General features: G+C 39.5%; 2 protein-coding genes across 6 annotated transcripts; one reads left to right on the top strand and one right to left on the bottom strand.

Annotated features, from left to right (window-relative positions):
• Window positions 1-1,073: 1,073 nt before the first annotated feature.
• On the bottom strand, window positions 1,074-15,676 carry pip4p2 (phosphatidylinositol-4,5-bisphosphate 4-phosphatase 2). 3 transcript variants are annotated; one of them, XM_051390397.1, is made up of 8 exons: window positions 15,403-15,676; window positions 8,868-8,992; window positions 7,880-7,986; window positions 7,527-7,650; window positions 6,851-6,925; window positions 6,261-6,313; window positions 3,328-3,418; window positions 1,074-2,578 (listed from the first exon to the last, which is right to left on the bottom strand). In XM_051390397.1, the coding sequence occupies exons 1-8, from the start codon at window positions 15,506-15,508 to the stop codon at window positions 2,435-2,437; spliced, it is 825 nt and encodes a 274-aa protein (XP_051246357.1). In that variant the 5' UTR covers window positions 15,509-15,676; the 3' UTR covers window positions 1,074-2,434. The 3 variants fall into 3 exon arrangements, with proteins under 3 accessions (XP_051246357.1, XP_051246356.1, XP_051246359.1); XM_051390396.1 differs by having other exon boundaries at window positions 8,868-9,016; window positions 15,403-15,674; XM_051390399.1 differs by lacking the exon at window positions 6,851-6,925 and having other exon boundaries at window positions 8,868-9,016; window positions 15,403-15,673.
• A 2,139-nt stretch (window positions 15,677-17,815) lies between these two features.
• si:ch211-57n23.1 (uncharacterized) lies at window positions 17,816-21,555 on the top strand. Of its 3 annotated transcripts, none has more exons than XM_051390394.1 (4): window positions 17,816-17,986; window positions 18,129-18,187; window positions 19,731-20,273; window positions 21,195-21,555. In XM_051390394.1, the coding sequence occupies exons 3-4, from the start codon at window positions 19,738-19,740 to the stop codon at window positions 21,334-21,336; spliced, it is 678 nt and encodes a 225-aa protein (XP_051246354.1). In that variant the 5' UTR covers window positions 17,816-17,986; window positions 18,129-18,187; window positions 19,731-19,737; the 3' UTR covers window positions 21,337-21,555. The 3 variants fall into 3 exon arrangements, with proteins under 3 accessions (XP_051246354.1, XP_051246352.1, XP_051246353.1); XM_051390392.1 differs by having other exon boundaries at window positions 19,727-20,273; XM_051390393.1 differs by having other exon boundaries at window positions 17,816-18,187.
• The last annotated feature ends 88 nt before the right edge of the window (window positions 21,556-21,643 follow it).

Raw genomic sequence — 21,643 nt, 5'->3', positions numbered from 1 at the left:
ATAGCTCAATGTCACCGTGCCATACTGACTATTAATGATGTTTGTGATGTTCACATTCAGCTTCTGTGTGTAAGTATAAAAGAGTGTGTTTCTCTACTCCGTCATTTTTCACAGAAACTACTGAAACACACTTTCAGCCACAAATTGTGACCGACTGAAGCAGAAATGAAAACAAAACTTTGAAGGAAAACCTGTGCGCTCCAAAATGCTACTGACTTAAATATTTGCTTATTTCCTGATATTTTGTGTTGTTATTTCAATGTAATGATGTCACTCTCACAATGTCGAGACACACAACCAGCAAATACACAATTACAGTGTTTTAAAGGATAAACTATCAAATGAAACACATACGTCTACATGTGTTTAATAATAATGCCAATCTTTTGCTTAAGCACATAATGATGTATATTAGAGGACACTTGTGTTTTCTCATGAAAATACACCAGTAACTGAACTGAAACTGAATGAAGCTTCTTACGTATTTGGACTTACGGAACTACCAGTGGTGAAAGAAGTATTTATCTTTTAGTTGAGTACAACAATATAAAAATACTATAAAATTAAATGATCTTATATATATCTTATATTATAAGTATCAAAAGTCCTCATTAGGAAAATTGGTCCCTTTCAAAACATTTTGCTGTTATATAATTAGTATTGTTTAATTATGACTGACACATTATAATTATGTATGCAGCATGTTAATGTTGTAGCTGATCCAGCTGTAATACATATTATATATACTGTACTATACTATACTATACAACACTGTACTATACTATATACTATTAACAATTTTAGTCTGAAAAGTAATTAGATTTTAAATAAATGTAATGGAGAAAAAATACAATATTTCCCCCTGAAATGTAGTCAAGTAGAAGAATAAAGTAGCATTAAAAAGAAATAAAGTATCTCAAATGTAGTTAAGCACCAGGAGCAGATAACTGAACATATAAATATGAAAGAAGTGTTGTGTACAGCTATTATCCCGTTTGTTTGAACCTTGTTTGTTCCTTTAAATGTGGTCATTTGGAAACGTCACAGTCAGCAAGCAAACAGAACAATACAGGCAGTTTTTACATTTTATTGATAAATTATCATTTTTAAAAAGACCCACGAGCCATCCTCTCCTTCAACCTCTCACTACAGTTCTCCAAGTACTGAATTTGAATTATGTACAAAGTTTTTTTTAATATTATTTTCTGTTTCATCGTCATCATCATCATCATCATCATCATCATCATCATCATCACATTCAAAACAAAGGTTACAAGTTTGAACTGTGCCCACTGGTCAAGGTCAAGAGACAGGATGCTGAGTTAGCCTATAGCGATGCTAGCTAGCACAGAGTTCACCGGAGGTCAGAGAGCGGTCAATATAAGCGATGGGGAGGAAGAGGAGGAGGAGGAGGGTTTACATTCTAACTCACAGGCAGAAGGAGCAAAGACAGGAACATCATACGCTTCAGCTACCTCTCTGTAACAGAAAAAAACACCACCTCAGTGACAGAACATAAACAACATGCAAACGTGAGTCACCATGTTTTCCACCAGTGAGAGGGCAACAGAAACACGGATTGAAGAACACAGGGAGATATGACGGGAAAGGTTAAAAATAACTCAAATAAAAAGGGTTATTGCTGTAGTGAGTTAAAAGCTGCATGGCACAACAACGTAACACTTTGATAGAAAAACAAGCTCCTGCTGATCTGATGCTCTTCTTGACTAATACTGGGCAGCAAAGTTGGCACATATGGGTATTTAAGGAGGATTTCTTTTTAAAAATTGATCTTTTCAAGAGTTAAAATCATATAGCAATACTATGTCAGTGTACACAGGCAAGGTAAATGTTACAATACAGTATGGATATGCAGCTATCTGTAGCTGGAGTTAAACTAGCAGCGAAACAACACATACAATTGCATATAATCGTAGTGCAATGGGCTAAACTGTTCTTAGAGGGTTGTCTCATTTTGGTCTGGTCAGTAACAAAAGAAATCAGTCAGGCTACTGAAAAAACTGAAAAAAAAAATGGTCCAGAAAGACCAAATCCAACCAGTTTGCTAAACTATCATTTTTAAATCAGCTAATTTTGGCATTCGTCAAGAAAAAAATCACAGTTTCTTGATTCTGTATTTTGGAAGATTTTGGCAAAACCTGGGCAGGATTTGAGTCCTTGTGGACATTAGGTTTGTTCAGCGAGTCAAAACTCTCTAAAAAAAACATTTCAGACACAAACACCACAAGCTACATCTCCAACAGACTTCCTCTTCAAACATACACAACACCTCTTCTACACACTCCTGCCCAGACACTTTCCAGACGTTCCACCCCGCTGAACATGACCGGTTTGAAATCTGAACAAGATGAAAAAAACTAAAAGTGTGTTTTGTTCTTCCAGCCGTGCAGGGCCATGCCACACTGAGCCCGCTCTAGGCGAAGCTGTTCTCTGGGTAGCTGACTTTGATAGCGCCCCAGTAGCAGGCTCGTATCAGACAGATGAGGCCCAGCAGGTAGGCGAATGCCCAAGATACATAGGTGGCGTTGTAACGACTGGCAAAGCCCCGAGTACCAACCTGTTAACACAGAGGAGAGGAAGAGAAGGCGGGTGAGAAATGAACACCAAGAAGGTTGTTTCATAGACGTCCATCTTGCAGAGAGACATTTAAAAAATAATACTTTACTCTTTCAGGTGTAAACTCCTGTGGTAAGAACTCTGGTTGAGGGATCCATAAGTTAATTCATAATATATCAGTATCAATATCAGTCAGTGATCCACTTTATCAGAAAAATGCAAACAAACTGCAACAACCTCAATAACCCTGAATCTAAATATTAAGGAGTAATCTCATAAGATCATATAAAGTGATTATGATTTTAGTACAATTAAACCATGTTGTGAAAGATGTTACTATGATATGTTACTATGATATGTTACTATGATATGTTACTATGATATACTGTGAAAACAACATGTGGCTGTTGTTTACTGAACAGTCCCATGCCCTAATGATCCAAAGTGTATTTGATGTACTGTAGGATTATGCACTCATGGCAATGTAGCTAGTGGCTGCCTCTGTAGCCTATGAGGAAGGTAATGTCTGCCCATCACTCGGCCCACCACCAAAGCACCAACTGGCTTAAGTACAGCCTCACAGAGCTGCTAGCATGACTGTAAAAAACCTTCTCAAGACTCCCTCTTCTACACTTGCTTTGCCTGTTTGATATTCCCTGCTTTCATTGTGAAGCGCTTTGTAACTTTTGTTTTGAAAAGTAAATCTTACTTACTTTGAAATAATACAATCCAGACAAAGACAGTACTTACTGTTAAACCCACTCCAATGAAAATGCAGATCATTCCTATAGTTATATAAGCACAACAGCGCCTCCTAGGCAGCGCACTGCCAACAGAGGATCTGCAGGAAGAGAATAAGAAAAAAGCAAAAAACAGAAAAAATCTTAGTGTCTGGTTTCAGGGCAGAAAGACATAAATATTTAAAAGATATTAGAGATATTTTATGTTTTGTTTGTCCTGTTTTGAGAGAAACAACCGTGAAACCACTGTATGAGTTCAAATACTCTAATCTAATCTCACCCAAATAAACTAGATTTCGAAAATCATGGACTCATTTTGCGTTGTGGCTGAAATGGTTTGCATGATGATGTGTCTCATACTTTCTTTGTCCCACCCTTTTACCCAGTGATTTCACTCAACAGTCCTGTGAGTCAAAAATCTCTCTCTTCCTCTTTATAAGTTACACACGAAAGCGCCGGAGGCAGGTCACATGTGCGGCACCCAACGACTTCAGACTCATGTCATGTAAACTGCCCTGAGGCACCAGACTGGCATCAGTTTTTTTTCTTACTTCACTATTACTTTACTTTCCTCCCCCTCTCGGCTCTCACATGCCTCTCATGTGACGGGACTCAAGCATTCTTCAGGAATCACTGGTATTCAGATGGCTTAGGGGAGCCCGATCACCTGATTTCTTACCTTTGAATACTCCTTCTTAAACAATCTCTTCCTGCTGTCACGTTCCGCTTTGTTCAACTCACTGCGTTTACATTTGTACCGCCTGACCGTCTCATTCATTTGACCTGCGACCATATATGGAGCAGTTTTTTTTTTAAGCTGCCAGAGGTGCCCTGAACATCACTTGCAAAACAAGAATTATTATTATAGACTGGAACAGCCTTACAACAACACAAGATTTCCTCTGAGATGTTGCTACTATACTAATAGGTATCAGTTCCTTATAGCATTCCCAGACTTTTTCAACGTCAACGACACCCCAAATAGACGCACATTCTCATTGTTAGGTGTGAAGAAACGTCTTTAGAGTCAATAAATGTAGAATGACTATAAATTACAGTCAAAACTGAAAACCTTATTTGTTTCCTTTTTGTTCCAATTTTGCATGAATGGCATAAAGGTTTAAATATTCTATTCCCTCTTTTGCTGGGGACCCATTGCAACACTTTCAAGGACCCCCATTGGTCCCCAGACCAAGGTTTGAAAACCACACATTTAGGTAAAATCACATGACTTTGTGTAACTTCAGCTACCACTGTTCTGACTTCTGTAAAAGAATTTGGGGGAAAATACGGATAGAAAGAAAAAGATGGAAGATAAAGATAGAAATAGAGAGTCAAAGATTACTACCACTACCATTAGAAACCAATTGAATGGTTTAATGGACTACAGGCTTTGTTTGTAACATGGTTTAGGTGGAATACCAAGTCCAATGTGGGTTTTATTGCTCATTATATGACGACTCAAGGACTTCATCTCTGGGTAGATTATCATAAAAGACTGTTTACGATGTAACATTTTAACTTGGAGGTATGTTCTTTTATGACAGATGTTGTTTCACCACTGCAGCGATAAATTTGGTGACGTATAAGTTCACGGTGGCTGGGAGAAAAACCAGAAACAGAGGCAGAAATACTGGGAAAGATGGCAGAAGAGGCACAGAGCGAGACAGACATAAGACAGACAGAAAAGACAGAAACAAAGATAAGAGTCAGAGATAAAGGCAAAGACAGCATGTTGGAGGTGGTGTGGATATCATCACTTTCAGACACACCTTTCCATACCCTCCCACCACCCCTCGACCCAGTGCCCTTCCATTACCATTACATGTATTAAGGCCAGGCTCTAATTCCTGTCACACGTCTAGATTAGCCTCCGTTGCCTCCCCTCCCCTCCCCTCTCCTTCCAAGAACTACAAAGTCCAGGCCTCCAAAGCTCAGCCAACATCTGACTACAATGAATTTATCCATAAAGCAAGCACTTCTTTAAAAGCTTCTCTAGCAACGAGAGCCAGAGAGCTGAAAGTGTTTACATCTAAACTGTATCAAACCAAACCACAAAGCTACGTGGTTGAGATTTGATTCAAATGCAGAAGTCATCTTTTTTTTTTACTACAAGACTTACGTGTTTTAATACATGCTGCTTCCTCTAATGTTTAGTATGCCTTTGTGGTAAATGATTGCTCCAGTAGGATTAATATATTGGCTTTAAAGCTAGATATGTTTGTGCATGTTCACCTTAATTTGACAGGTCATATCCATTCAACACTTTGTGGTGCAGCAAGTCCTCTCATAAAGCTACAGTGACATCACATGAGTATTTTTTTAGTGTATGGCTTACACCCACTCAGTAACACCAGTAAGGCTGTAGTTTATTAAGGCCTTTAAAGACCACATCCGTAATTAGCATGTTTTCATTTTCTGCAAATCACAATTACCCATTTATAAATTCTGGCTTCCATTTATTTCTGTACAATATGAAAATAAAGTTCCTGACACAGTGAAGATCGTGTCTGCATTAATATTTGTTAAAAGTTACATTATAGCTATGAGCCAATTTGCTATAAACATTTCAAATCAATCTTAAACTGTAAAACCAGGCAACAATAATGTAACTTTGACAAAAATCAGTGCAGGTTTGACGAGGGGATTATACACTGGAGCAAGTTTAAAATTCTGCTGAATGATTTTTACAGAGATGAAATAGAAACATAAAGAAATAGCAGCCTGCAACAGTAAGAAAAAATCCCCCAAAAAATGAATGGTAAGACTTGAAAAAACACAAAAGAGAAGCTAACGACTGAAATATAAATCCTAAGGCAGATAATATTTACACTTCACAGCAGCAGTAGAAGCAACTGTGAACTGTAAGTGGACATCAGGTGTGAGAGTAAACTGTGTGTTTTAATGTGACCTTTGAGTTAAATGGAGGATTGATGGACTCACATTTTTTTGCAGTGGGGACACTTGGCTAGTGTGTTAAACCGAAGCTCCATCCACTGTGAGGAAACAGAAGAAGAAGCACTGTTAGCACACTGTAACAAAACACTACAACTACTGTACTTCTAGATAAATCAACTAAGACTGACTAGGACTGATTTTACATGATCGGTTTGTAACTTCTATATCTATTATTTCTGTATTGGAGAAAATCCTAAAAGGTTTGTTAAATTATCACCTAAAATTATTCTTATAATATAGTAGTTAGTGTCTTTATGTTAAGAAAAAGCAATGTTATAAAAAGATTTCACAGATCAGAATTTAAGAATCTATTAACACAAGTTTAATATGTGACTTTTAACATCTGGCTTCAGAGGAGGAATAGAAAATTCAACAGAAGCTGTTTCCAAAGCAAATTCAGGCCAAACCATCTTGATTTAGGCTGATTTTATCTGCAGATCTCTTTAACTGAAGCTCTCTTCAAAGCCAGATACGTACAAAGTCATATTATCACCAGTGTAAATAAGGCTGCAGATTGAACTGGAGCAGGTTAGGCTGTTGTTAATATGTCCACCAGTATGGCCAGCTTTCTCAACCTGTTGTTGTGCTGGGGGAGAGCCATCGCTGGGGAGGCCAGACATTGGCTGGGATGACCTGGCGTCCTCACTGCCCTACAGACGCCGCAAGCAACAACGTGCACACGTTAAGAGGACAATACCGCTGATTTTGACATGCGAGTCGGTGTCATACTGACTCAACACCTCAGGTTCATGTAGTATGATAAAAAAAGGATTTAAACCTCCATGAAGGTGAGCATGTTGCATGTCAAAAATACTGAGAGTATCATCAACACGGGCTGCAGGAGAATCTGTGAAAGGCTGCAACCACACTGCAATCAAGTGGGACTTTTTAATGAGCCAGGCAAGGAAAGGAAAACATGCAGCAAATTCCAGCTACTTGTAAAACATATCTTGTATCTGCAACTGGATGGAGGTTTTCATTTCAACAAGGATGAAAGATCAACAGGAGAAGAATATGTCATTAGCTCTCGTGGACTAACTTGAATAAAGGCTATCCTCCAGTACAACAAACTATACCACCCAGAACAACTTGTAGAAAATCCTCTACTTCCATCACCAGATACTGAAGAACACACTGTAGTTTGGCTCTCAAGATTATTAATATGCACATACCAACAACAGCACAGCAACACAATTCTGCATGAGCAACTCTGTGATTGGTCAGATTGGTTTTCTTGGGGGGTTTACGTACTAGGAAGGTGTTTCCACAGTGACCGCAGACCACCCTCAACCCCTCAGGTTGGATGGGCAGTGCCGGCTGGGCGGGTTGCTCCTCAGGGATTACCATCACCGGGCTCAGGTTGATAATGCGTCTACTGTCGGGGGAAGAAAGAGTAGGACAAGCTTATGATTACGACCTACTCGAGACAAGATTTTGAAACTTTTTGATGACGTAAAACTATAGAAAGGGCATTTCTTGTCTTATACAAGTTGACTTTCTTTGTGCCAACATTTTGTCAGAGCCTTAAATTTGGCTTTGAAAAAGAAATAACAAATGGGAAGTAAGAGTGTAATACAGACTGAACTCGACTGTCTGCTACCTACCAGTTTGGTCGAGGACATCCTATCCTCCTGGACGAGTCTTTACAGATGAGCAGGCAGTTACAGGGACACCTCACATATTTCTTCCCTGTTGGGGGGTTCTTGATGGGCTGGAAGGTAACATATAAAAATCAGCTCAGTGGAAACAATCAGTTTAATACAAAACACAAAGCCATAAAAGAAGAGAGCAGCTGATTCAATACTTTAGCTGTAACATAGCGGAGCTTTTTATACAGAACAGGGTGGAAAAAGTGCCAAATGAAATTCATATTAGTCCACTCATCAGCTTCAAATGTCCTTGTTATAGGTCATCTGAGTAGCATTCATAAAGGGAAATGTTTAATTTATGCAGAGAAGTTGATCACAGGATGCCAGATTTACCTCTCTCCAGTTTTATATTTATTTCAGGTGAACCTGAGCTTAAACAAGATGCAACAACTGAAGGCCAAACACTATAAACTGTGCACTGTTTTTGATCCAGTGTGACAGAATATCATCATTGATGCATCGTTGATGCATGAGCACCACAAACATCTGCAAGTGGAAATGGAATTTCCCACCCGAGTGTCTCTGATGACAGCCATTCATTCTCCCCTCCCGGCACTGACAGCTCTATCAAAGCTTTCGGTTACAGGCCAGTCATATGGAGCACTTATCCCTGGACTGACTCATCAATCTGGCAGATGTCCACATCTGGTAAGGTTTTTTCTCTGGATCACTTGACAAATTCCATGTTTTATCACACAAAATGATGCTGCAGAAGTAGGCACAAAGCTACAGCTGGATGTGACTTTCACACTAAAAAAGCATGTGTGATTACCAAAAGGGATGAACCGTGAACTGATCATAAAGAAACATAAGAGGAGAGCAGCAATGAGCATGCTCAATGTTTTTGCTCAACTCGACAGCTTGAACTGCTACAACTCTGTGATGTCAACACCGCCAATCGTTTATAAAGCCCTCACCGGCCTCTGCGATGGCCTCCACTTACTGTAGCTTCATTGCAGACTGTGCACTTGACCACGTGCTGATGCAGCTTCCCATCCAGGTTGATAAGCGACTGGCATACGCGGCAGTTGATGACAGGCACACCGCCGGCGTCTGGGCTGGCGATGGCTGTGTAAGGAGGAGGTAGTTCGGCTTTGAGAAGAGGAGGGCAAAGCACACAACACACGGCCAGCTGTTAATCGCATGCATCTATAAAACTTCATGAACAAACCTGGACCTGGATCATGGACAGACAGGAACACAGTAACATCTGGAGGTTTGCTTCATTGCTGTCAGAATGTGTCTGTTGTTTTACCCATCGACAGTAGTTTTTCCACTAAAATGAATCTCTCTCTTATATGAGGAGGTTTTTAACAGCTCTAAACAGTTCTTATTATTCTGTACAGTTCAAAAACATGAATCCAGAGCCCTCAGGAACATATATTGATCTTTGTTTTAGTCTTTGAGTTCCCTAAATTAAAATCAGTTTCAGTTTTTGTTGTTATCACACATCCACAAAAGGATAAATCAACACAGATTATAACAGAGGAAATTGTTTAGACCAACATAACTACAAAAGATTACTTAGTATATCCCTGTAGATTAGTAAATATTATGTATGTATGTAAAATAAAGTATGTGCAGTGATAGTGGAAGAGATTTTTAATTGTTTTAGGAGATAGCACATATAACATTTCTTGATTAATTCATCTCACTTAACTGGGCGAAGAAAGCCACTAGATGCAGCTGAAAGCTCTGAAAGACAGCTACAGTAGTAAGTGGTCCTTAAGTTAAGTTATTTTTCAAGATCAAGAACAAACCTCCAAACTCAACGTGTTGTGGATCGTGTTGGGACTTTGTCACATTATACACTAACCAGTGTAATGTGAATAATGACTGAATTAAATAAACCCATTCATTAACACACAACAACATCTTATCTCTGACGAAGGTCTAACAGACCAAAACAAAGTCATGAACTGTTTTTGAACAACTACTCTGATCAGTCAATGAGTCATTATCCAAACGATTGCTGGTTCCAGCTCCTAAAATGTGACAATCTTTGTCATTTTCAGATCTGGAAAACTGTGAGTTAACTATTTTATGACAATTTATAAATGGAACAAATTATCAATTTTGTGTTGATATAATAATGAAAATAACTGCTAGCTGAAGCCCTTATTGTATGCTTTAAACATATAGGCTACACAAACTAAATCTGATACATACCAAAACAACCTGTAGTTACGGAAAGGAATTGTTGTCTAATATGACAATTCTCTCCACTAAGAGTATTTTTCAGGGCTTATTTTTCTCAAAAAAAAGTTCATGACACACAAATGTTATTCAATGACTCCCTTAGTACTACAGCCTATTGTATGGTAGGTCCTGTAAAACACTCCTGCACATACTGTAAGCAAACCCATGACAGTGCTTGTACAGCTCTGATTGCTCAACATGTGACTCTTCTCTCTTTGTCAGGGGTCGAGCAGCACGCTGTATGTACCCCTGTAAGAAAGTAACAATGGGCCCTTGTGATGTGATGGCATAAAACCCTCTCACCCTCAAAAGCACTTCATGTCTTATAGTATCCAACTGTTTGTGACTTTAAAGAAACAGATGTAACATCTACCAATAAAATCAACATGGGGGCTTTTTTAGACTTCGGTACATTAGTTGGATGGACAGCTTAATTAAAATGTCTCTGCTAATGAGGCTAATAACTATTCTGGTTGAGAAACGAAGAAAAGCCCGGCCACTGATTAGTGTTTTATAGTCCCTAAACAAGTTTAATCAACATGATCAAATGGTCAGCCTTCACAGACTTAAAGATTTTCTCTTAATGTCTGAAAGAACTACTGTGAACTAACTACAGTTCAAATGAACTCTGTACTGGTTAATCCCACATTAACCTCGTATAATTAGTCTACATTCCATGTGTTTTTCAAGGTTTTAATACACGTAATCCATAGATTTGCACCAGTCACTACCTTTACTACTACTGTAGTACTCAAGCATACTTTACAATCCGTTTGATACCATGACAACGATCTTAAATCTCCATCAAACCACTTTACCACTGTAAACCACTGACCGTCGACATTGAATTAATTTAGACATTTGTTTTTAGAATTTGTTCCTTAAACAAAATAAATATACAAATACATTTAAGAAAGCAGAACAATAACTGGACAAAACGCTTTTTTATTTAGAAAACAGCATCAAATCAAAACTTCTAATAATTCAATTGAATTCAAAACCAAAGTCATATAAAATGTGTCTGCAATTACATTACCTACTACTACTACTACTACTACCTACATTCTTCACATTTGTAAGCTAAGAACTGATTTACTACACGGCTCAGGCAGCAATGGGGCAAATGTTAAGCTGAGAGGATTTGTCAATCGACAGAAAACTAATCTGCAACAATTTTCTAAAGTCGAAAAAGTAAAAAAATTCCATTTTGTTTGTCTTGACTGGAAACTAAAGATCTCTGGGTACTGGACTGGTTGTTGCGCACGATATCAACCTGGGCTTAGGGAAAGTGTGACTGACATCGTATATCTAATAGATACGTACGGTTATACGATTAATTGATAAAATGATCGACAATTGATAATGGAAATAATCATTTGTTGTAGCCACAGACGAATGACCAATACAGTATAACCCAGTCTCTTGTGATACATTATGGAGCCCAGTCCACTGACCAAACACAAAGGAGGCATCTAATCCGACAAACGAACACTTTCTTTCTCTGAATGAGATAATGGGATGAGTCAATAGGTAAACGAGCTTGGCTCTGAGAGTCAGAGACCTTCAACCGGTCGACACCACAGGGACAGATGGGACACCCCGTCAACAACCTCGAAATACAACCAAAGCATGCCAAAGCCTGGAGCAGCACACGGTGGTGCTTATTACACACGCAAAAAACATTTTCTATTAAATGTAGTACATTAAAAATCAGTAGTCTCTCTTCTTAAACTTGAGTGTAAAATAAAATCCTTATATTCAAGCAGCACTTCTATCTATTCAGTCTTAGCAGAGGCATGTTTCTACTCGCTGCTCTCTCACTGTGTGCACTGAAGCTGTCCTAATGCATGTCTGAAACTGAATATAGCAGCTATACGTTTCCACTGTCACTGTCCTCGGAGCTGAGAAGAGGTAATACGAGAAGACACTCTACTACAACCAGCAGCACCACACAACACTCAGCCAGCATCACCTCCGGCCGAGCTGGTGCCATCGCTGACCGGGTGATTATGGGATTGTGGTTTGTGGTGAGGAATGGCGAAGTGAGCGGCTGGTATGTAGACGAGCTGCTTGGGGATGTTTCCTGTTGCTCATGTGGTATGAAATAAGGGTGATGGGTGAAAGATAATGCTGGTTCTATATTTTACTTGTCGTCAAAAAATCCCATCACGAATCAGTACTTTCTGCCTGTACTAAAGATGTAAACTGTAAAAAAAAAAAAAAAACAGGCTACAAAGTTTCATGTTGAAAGAATTCCTAAAACAGCTGGGCACTGTAGTTTCTAGCAAACGTTACATTAACAAGAGTAAATTGTTTATTTGTCGGGGACTACTTTCATTAGTGGATTAATACACATTGTTATTACACATGTTTGACTTTTTACACTCTGATAATAAGCATGAAGCAAACATTTGATCGACCATTCGTCGTTGCCTGAGCTACATCAGATGCTGGTGGCTTTTGTCTCGTGGTCATTTCAGTTTCTATATGACGGCGTATGTGGCCTTTGTGCTGCTCTTTTTCTTGGAAGGTTTTTTAAACCACTTCCGCACAACTACACCGCTTTCAGCCATGTGTGTAATCATGACGTATATAAATATAATATACAATGAAACTTACATTGTTGATATCGTGATAAGCCAAATTCTAATCATTGTTGACATTCTTGTCTGGTACAATATGATATAATAGCACAGCTCTACAGTGAGGAGTATTCGGCAGCAGGACGGTTCATGTGCAACTGATTCAAAATAAATTACAGCATCCATGTTGACTGTAATGGAGGAAAATGTCTCCCAGTGCAACAGTGTGGCTCACTGATGTGTTTTAACAGTTTCCAATTGAGCTCTATGGCACAGAGGAATAAGCTTTATCAGACATATGCTGCCAAGTCTTTTTATTGGATTTGTAGACAGTAAGAAAAATACACATTATTCTACATAGTTACCCTGGATGACTAGTAGGGCTGTGAATTGGCAAGAATCTGGCGATACGATACACATGGAGATACAGGGGTATAATTCGGTATACTGCGATACAGTAAGCAAGGCGATATAACACCATATGCATTGAATCTGACAAAAAAAAGCAGATCGCAGCTCCCTCATTTCACCCTCCCATCCCCAGAACGAAGGTGAAACTACAGTCGCCACAAAAAAACGTGAACAGTCCAATCTACAGCCTGTGTTTGGTTTGTCCTTTCTGGGCTACTGTAGAAACATGGGGGCTCAAAATGGCTGATATTCATGGAAGGCGACTCGTGGCGTTTGTAGATAGAAAAAGCTCATTCTGAGGTAAAAAAAAACAAGCATATTATATTCCATTCCTGACAATAGATCCTTCTAAATGTTACACACTGGCCCTTTACCATCTTTATCTTTAACACTGTGTCTCTGAATAATATAAAACTGAAGATTAAAACACTGTCACAAGCTTTTATTGCAGTCAATTTGTTCTGCAATTCAGGCGCAAAACCATCAAGTGAGTGGCAACCAAACGATGCACTGTGAGGTATCTCTGACCATTCAGATGCTGCCAAGGTCATTGGTCTCCGCCCCTCACCGCCACCAAACACACTGTGAACACTGGAGGAACATACAGTGAACCTCTACCTGTTACAGCTGAATAAAAACTGCCTGTTGTGTCAGATTGTTAAGATATTTGAAATCAATACAGAAGAGAATTAACAAATAAAGTCTTTTACTTCTAATCCCAGCTCACATTCGCTCCTAAATCCAGCTGATTATTAGTGACCACCTCAGTTTTGGCATCTTTGACTCAAATTAATCCACCTTACAAATTAGCTGATGGAGTACTGTACCCCAACAGAGAAATCAGAATTAGCCATAATCCAGACTGCAGAGAGGGAGGAGAAACTAGGACATGAAATATAGTGACGTTCATTTAGGCTTTCAATCCAAACAGACAGTATACAGGTCATTACAGTCCAGGGTTAAAGTCTTTATGAATAATCCGGTGGTGAAATATGAATTCTGTAAGATTAAACCAGCTTCAGAACAACAAAATGTTCATTTCTCATCATGTCCTCACTTGATATTAGCCGTTTGTCCTGAATTACTCCGAAAAGAGTATTACACGGTCAATGAATCCATTCATTTGCAGCAGAACAACCAGTGTTGTGCCAAGGCAAAGAACAGAAAAAGCTACAATCAGAGGAAACTTTGTCCACATCGTCTGTAGCTAAATTTACTTTTGATTTTACTGTTTAATTAGATTTGAAAAGAGCTGAAACAAGACTTAAAGCAAAACCTAATTCTTTAATTTGAGAGTCTGATCAGGGTGTTGTTTTTTTGTAGAAAGAGGGAACTTTTCTCAAGTAAAAGCCTCTAGCAGAAAGAAACAGCATGTGTGATCATGCATGTTTCCAGCTTCAGAGCACAATTTGATCCTCTTCTTTAATTTGAGAGTCTGATCAGGGTGTTGTTGTTTTCCTACAGAAATACAGAATGTGATCAGACAAAAATTCAGTGCAAAGGCCAGTCCTGACAGCGGCTCCTAGACGGAAGTGACAGAGGACTTATGAGCTGTAATTGCCTGGGTCATCAGCCCCCTCTTGCATGCATCATGGTACTGTAGCCTACATTCAGCTGTTTACTAAGCAAAACGTGGACACTGTGTCAGTCTCCTGGCTGTGGACATATGTTTTTGTGCTGTAATTGAAGATGCACCGCACACAAGAACAGACATCCAAGCTGCCTCTGTAAGATCAAGGCCACACATTGGATGTTTACAGTCACACAAATGAGCAAACTGACAGCTGGATGTAACATTTAAATCATGGCGTGCTATTGATTTGGGCCCCATCCATTAAAAAAAGAGGGGGGGCACATCTGGGCAATTTGTCGATCTGCAGCTGGGACAAAAGGCTGCCTTCATCTGCAATGTGTCATTCCTCTCCCGTCAGTCAACAACATTAAAAGCCCAATATCCAATGAGGCCTCCCACATCACGACTCCTATCTTTTTTCTTTTCTTTTTTGGGTTGAGACACAAAACATCACAGGCCCCAGTAGGTCGTGATGTAAGCAAATTTCTGGAATAAAAACAAGAGCTTGCTGTTATTATAGGCCCTTCTCCTCTAACCCACTGCTCCAGTTCTCATAGTGAAAGCTCCACCTTTTCCCTCCGCTGCCGACTGACTGCCCCTTGCATTGCATTGCTGCAGTTTTATTTACGCACAAACTCGATACGCCCAAAAATGATTCAGCATGCAGGCAAGGCAAGGCAAGGCAAGGCAGGGTCTACATATCGTGTGTTTACCTCGGGGACTTGAATCTTGCAGGTACGGGGGAGCGGTGGGGGTCACATTCTCGGAGTTGGGGCCCGACAGCAGCGGAGATCGCTCGTCCATGCCGTCGGAGGCCATGTCGTTAACCGTGAGAAATATCGGGCAGAGGCGGCGGCGGCGGGAAGGCTCCTGGCTGCACCGAGTCTTCACTCAGCACGGAGGAGCAGCCGGCGGCTGGTTGTTGGTGCCGAGTCGCTCCGGTCCAGCAGCCCCGGTGGGTGACGGCAGCCTGGAGGAGGAGGAGCTCCGCGGTGATCCCCGCCCCCCTCTCACTGATATGACCCGGGGCATGGGTAGTGCTGTTAAGACTATATGGAGCTGTGTGCTGCACACATTGGAGACTGTGATGGAATTTTATGTGAAAAAAAAACATGTGAGTGTAATTTAATGTTATGGTGCACAGGTTTATTTGGATTGTATCCCATATTTTTGTTTATAAATAACAATATAAAATGTCCTGCTTGGACCCTGAGCAAGTAGATACGATTTCAGTGTTTTTAATGATGAAGGTACACAGTGGTAAATCAATAAAGCAGCGATTTCCAGTTTTCACCACTAGATGTCACTATTTAACTACTGAGGTCCACGTCTGTGCAGCAGTCCGTAAGTATTTAGACCATAATGTTTTATTTAGACTAATCTGTGTGACTTGTGACCCCTTAAACAAAGATATGTCCACTCACAACAACGCAAGACAAGTTGCACATGTCACTGGGTTGTATTTCTTCATTCGAATAGTTTTACTTATATCCTATTCTACTAAATATCATATACATATAATATCAAATACATATACAGTATAATAAGTAAAGGTTTAAGTCAGAAGCATATGATTTTCTGTTGCAGAAATATGTGTTTTCTCCCCTTTTATCTCCTCACAGCCCCTCAGATTTAACTTGCAACCCTTTGGCTGACAGGAACCACAGTCATGGTAGTTAGTATGTAGTTAAATATTGAGCTGTTTACTGCAGCACACTGGATTTGAAATGAAATAATGAAGTGCAACCTTATAGCTTGAGGGTGTTCACAAATATACAAAAGCATTTTGTCAGCTCAGATATAAAGCAACTGTTTCAGGATTGATTGGACAACAGATATTCTGACACCTTTTTTAAAAACTGTTTTGATGGCCAACAGTTGGCTGGATGTGTTGAACACCAGACTGAAGGTTAAAAAAAACCTGAAAAACAAGGAGTGAAGACGGCTGCATGACCAATGGATGAAAGATGTCTGTGGGTGAAACATAATGCCTTCATGTAAATTCATGTTCTGTCCCCCTACATGGTTCATCTGATATGTAGATTAGTTTATTTTCATGACAGTGGTGTTAGACGCTGACTGTTTTTTCCTGTCATTCTGTCTCCATATTGTAATTTACTACTGCTGTCCACTCTGTAACATCGTGTCTTTCCATCCTGGCAGAGAGATTCCTCCGTCTTCCCAATTAAAGAGGTTTTTTTTCCAACTCAAGGGTCTAAAAACATATGTTGTACATGTTGTAAAGCCCTCTGTTTGATTTGTGAATGTAATGAGCTTTAGTGGAATAACAGTTCAGGAACCATGATGCCAAAGCAATTACATATAATTCACACTACTGATAATTATGAGATCTGTGTGCGTTTTATGGCTTTTTATGTGTTTATGTCCATTAATGTTGTCATCATACTGCTGTGGGGCGTGTTTTCTTTATGTTCTGTTACAGTGTGTCTGATGTGTTGAAGTTGTGTCAGTGTAATCAGAACACAATAAATGTTTAAATCAGACCACACAGTAAATGTGACCGGATTTATTTCACTATTGAGTCAAAAAATGTGGTTTGGGATGGTTTGAGAGTCATTAATAGGACCTGTAAACAACATCTGGCTGCCACCAGCTGTAGACCTAAGTGCCTCTGTGGACAGCACTGCAGCGTGATCTTACAACATTTCACTGCATAAATAATGTTTATGATTTACAGTTAGTCCTGACATACATTTTATGTGTGCCTCATGTCCATTCTTCCCCTGAAATTACAACACCCTTGACTGTTTGTGCCAAAATATGTCTCCCATTCCTTGTTGCTTATGTCAGGGTGTAAGCCTCTGGCCCTATGATGTCAATCCCTGGCCATTAAAAAGACTCACTAAATAAAGACATATCATCAATCGTAAGTTCCTCCAAAATTTGGGTACATTTTAAAACTTTTGTGTTTGTTCCTAAAAAAAAGCAAATGTAACTAGATGTTTATGGGTATATCTGAACTGGCAACCAGCTGTGATTACATGTTGTTTTGCACATTTTGAGTTTAAAATTGGGCCAAAATCAGGGCTGGCTGGTCCTGTTTAGGACACATTGTAAAACGACTCATAAATTCCAGGAGCATCCCACCCCCAGCTCCATTCACAGACCCACTGACTTGTAGTCTTTAGAGGAACAAAAAGCAAAAGACCACATTGTTAAGTAGGAATAAATTACAGAAAATCCCAGCAGCTCTCTGTTTCCAGCATGTGTGTTTGGTGTTTGTAAAATCAGGAGACAATCATAGCCAGACTACAAGTGCATTTAACCTTCTTTGGGGTAAGTTTCCTTTAATTACTCCATCATAGACTCTGACGGAAAATCCTTTCTCCTGGCTCTGCTGTTACCGGGCCAGTAAATAGTGATTCAGATCGCATGTAACAGGCTGCAGCCGACGACTCATTTTTTCCGACGACTTCAGGCACCAGAGGAGCGTCGCAGCACTCTCTCACTGCTTCGTCGCTGGGGTTTCTTTGCAAGGTAAGAGACGTGTTACAATCACAATGTGGACAAAATAAAGCAGTTTTAATGAGGAAAAATGTTTGTATGAGTTAAGGTTGCGGATTAGTTGTGGTGCTTCGTTATTTTTTATTTTTTTTAACTTCTGCTGGAGAACCATGAAGCTACCAAACTGAGAGTTACGCTTCCGGATATAATGTAAGAAGTAAAACATACATCTGTGCTGCAGCCTTTTGGAGATGTGTTACTGTACCGAAAAAAATAATGTTCTTGAAGGTAAATTATATGTCAGCTTTTAGTCTGAATAGACTGTATTTAATTATTCTTCTATTTATTAAATGTAGCATAATGTGTACTTTTATTTTGAAGGATAATTCTACAATACATTTTGCCATTTTTGTCAGTTTCATGTGAATGAAAAGTCTCATTGTTATTCTTAAATTAATGATGGAAGAAGTATTCAGATATTTTTAAGTAAAACAACCTGCAGCGTAAAATACTTACTATAGTAAAAGTTCTTCATTCAAAAGTAAAAATACAGAATTACATCAGAAAATGCACTTAAAGTATTAAAGTAAATTTGTTTTGCTCATATGAGTGATATGTTATTATATAAGATATTATTAGATTGTTATTACTGGTGCAGCTATGCATTTTACTGCAATGTGCGGACTATACCTTGGCTTTCAGGGAAGCTAATTTTTTTGTATTTTTTTTTGCACTGTAGTTGCACATAAACATTCATAGCTGCAATCATGTAGGCCTACTGGCTTTATATCAGCACATCTGATATTTACTAATCAATAATAGCCTAATTTTACACATGATATATGATGATAAAGATACAGGAAAACTATAAATACATGGGGAAAATAGCATATTTTCAATATTTTAGAGACCCTCCAACATTTTCCACGGGACCTTATGTCTTTTTGAGAGGAGCCAAACTCCCCCTGGCTCCCCTGTAGTTCGCACCCTGTTTTACTGTTGTGTTAACAAATTACTGTGGAACTAACAGCTCATAGACGTCTGAAACAGCACAAAGTAAAGGAAACCACTGGTTTAATCTTCAACAATGAAGACAACAAACAGCGTTTTTATGTAAAATCTTAATATATTATTATTATATAGTAATTATATCTGTCAAATAAATGTAGTGAAGTAAAAAGAACAATATTTATTTTTGAAAATGTATAAAATATGTAAGGACAAAGTAGAAATATTCAAGTAAAATACAAGTATTTCAAAATAACTCCATTCCTCCTCGACATGCACATTCGTCTGTCCACTAGTTGCATGGGACTCTGCATATTTGGATGATTTTATCATCGTGACTCACTAAAAGTGTCTGTTTTGTTTTGTTGAGAGGAAAGAGAAGACGTGTTGTTAGAATTAAACAATAGTTGTGTTACAGTACAGTTACCGCAGTGGAAAAAATATTTAGTGGATAAGTGTCTGTCATGATGCCAACAAATTTCCTTTCCAGTCATTACAGCTGTGTGTGTGTGTGTGTGTGTGTGTGTGTGTGTGTGTGTGTGTGTGTGTGTGTGTGTGTTTCAGCCAGTTTGGACATGCTCCAGGGGGCAGTGAGCAGGGCTGTGCTCTGCCTCCTGTTGGGGGTCTGCTTCCCAGCAGAGGGTGCAGGGGCGGCAGAGCCTCTTCCTACTTTTCCCCCTGAACAAGTGTCTGGGGAACCAGACCTTGAGGATCTGGAGTGGGGCTCTGGATCATCTCTTCTACACCTGCTTCACAGCTTCCCTGCTGATAGCCCCTTCATAACAGAGACCCCAGGAAAACCAGTCAACTGCACCCAGCGCTTCTGGTTACCGCCATCCCCTGCAATCTGCTGGGAGAACATAGCCGGACCCGAAGAGTTTGCCAGGTCCCGGCTGCTCGTTCTCCAGAACAGGGCTGCCCTGCAGGCTGTGTCCACCTCCAGCGGTGTGGAGGAGGGAGGGAGCTCCTATGAACACCAAGCCAGAGAGGAGGTGGAGGGGATCCACTCAGACCACCTGAGTGTGGTGGAAACTATGCAGACCATGGAGAAGGTGTTTGTCTCTCTGGCGGAAAAGAGGAGAGAAGGAACAGAGCAGGGGCTCCTCACAAGGTGAGAAGCAGGGACTGTATGAAGTTGATTGGGGTGGGGGATCTTATCATTTATTTTAGAAAAAAGCAAGACCCTTGCAGTGTTAATAGCATTTTCTTTGGACCCTCTCTTTGACTTAAAAAACTAACCTGATATATTTTTGAGAAATGAAATGGTGAAACAGCCAATATCCATTTGTGAATAAAGAGCTTTTTAAATGCTCATTATAGCCCCAGAATAAGTGAAATGAGCACAGGCGGCAGTGCTGTGGCCGCTGATGGACTTCAGCACCGAACAGTGGGGTCCCCAAATTATGTCTTAAATGTTTCTTTTCAGTTAAAAACCAGCAACAGAACATTATAAACTGTACCAGTAGAAGTAGGGATAATATGATTTCTTGTTGAATTATGCAGGATGAGTGTTTTGGCTCTCTGTTGTTGCATATTTATACTAATATACATTAGAAGCATACATTTCAGGTATCAGTCACAAAGTACAGCCCCACTGTAGAGACAAATTATGTAAGTTTCTGGTAAATACTGATCCAAGGCCAGCTGTGGAATTATATCTAAATCATTGTTAGTGAGAGAGTCAGGAACCCTGGATCAGTATTGCTTGTTTGGCCCAAACAAAACACAGCTTGAATGCCAAATAAGTCAGAGTGGAAACAGCATCCAGACAAGCAGCTGAGTCATTTCAAGTGTTTTCCAACAGTCATCTGTCGGGACATCTGGCCAAGACGAGGCTCTGGCACTAAAACACTTAGAGAGAACAAATGCAACCCAATACTCTCTCTATCACATGTGAGAGGAATTACTCTTGGACAGTTGTAAATATATATATATATATATATATATATATATATATATATATAATATCTCATGTACAGTAACGTGTAAGTGTGTCAGAAAGTCTCATACATTAACTTGTGGTCCCTTTCAGCATGAAGGAGCATCTTGCCAACACAAGGGACGCCATAGATGGAAGAGAGCATATGGCGAACGTCCTGGAGAATCATTTTTCTACTTTAGAGAAGACTCTGCTCAACATGCAGCTTCGACTCTACAAACTCATGCAACAATGACAGCGACAAGGACCTGTTGCCTCTTTCTTCCCTTATTTGAACTGTATTTATATATCCACGTATTGTACAACAATGTAGCAAAAGCATGCATGCTCAGGACTATTATCCGTATTATGAGGACAAAACATACTTGTTATATCATCTTATGTCATCAAAAACATCTGTAACATCATGTAACCTGGATTCAGCAGAAATAAATAAACCTCACATTATCAGGGAGATTTGATGAACATGTAGCTGTTAAATTTAGTTTTACATTTCCCCTTTTGCAAACGTGTTCCACATGGAGCTTTCATGGTCGCATTAA

The sequence above is a fragment of the Dicentrarchus labrax genome, unplaced genomic scaffold, assembly GCF_905237075.1.
Source record: "Dicentrarchus labrax unplaced genomic scaffold, dlabrax2021, whole genome shotgun sequence".
NCBI classification, from domain to species: domain Eukaryota; kingdom Metazoa; phylum Chordata; class Actinopteri; family Moronidae; genus Dicentrarchus; species Dicentrarchus labrax.
Note: the sequence above shows the minus strand (reverse complement) of the source record. Positions and strands in the feature narration are given on the sequence as shown.

Coding starts and splice junctions, on each gene's coding strand:
- pip4p2 (XM_051390396.1), bottom strand. CDS start 15,508: ATGGCCTCCGACGGCATGGACGAGCGATCTCCGCTGCTGTCGGGCCCC. Junction 9,017..15,402: donor GCAAGATTCAAGTCCCCGAG/GTAAACACACGA, acceptor CTCTTCTCAAAG/CCGAACTACCTCCTCCTTAC. Junction 7,651..7,879: donor GGATGTCCTCGACCAAACTG/GTAGGTAGCAGA, acceptor TTCCCCCGACAG/TAGACGCATTATCAACCTGA.
- si:ch211-57n23.1 (XM_051390394.1), top strand. CDS start 19,738: ATGCTCCAGGGGGCAGTGAGCAGGGCTGTGCTCTGCCTCCTGTTGGGG. Junction 20,274..21,194: donor GAGCAGGGGCTCCTCACAAG/GTGAGAAGCAGG, acceptor GGTCCCTTTCAG/CATGAAGGAGCATCTTGCCA.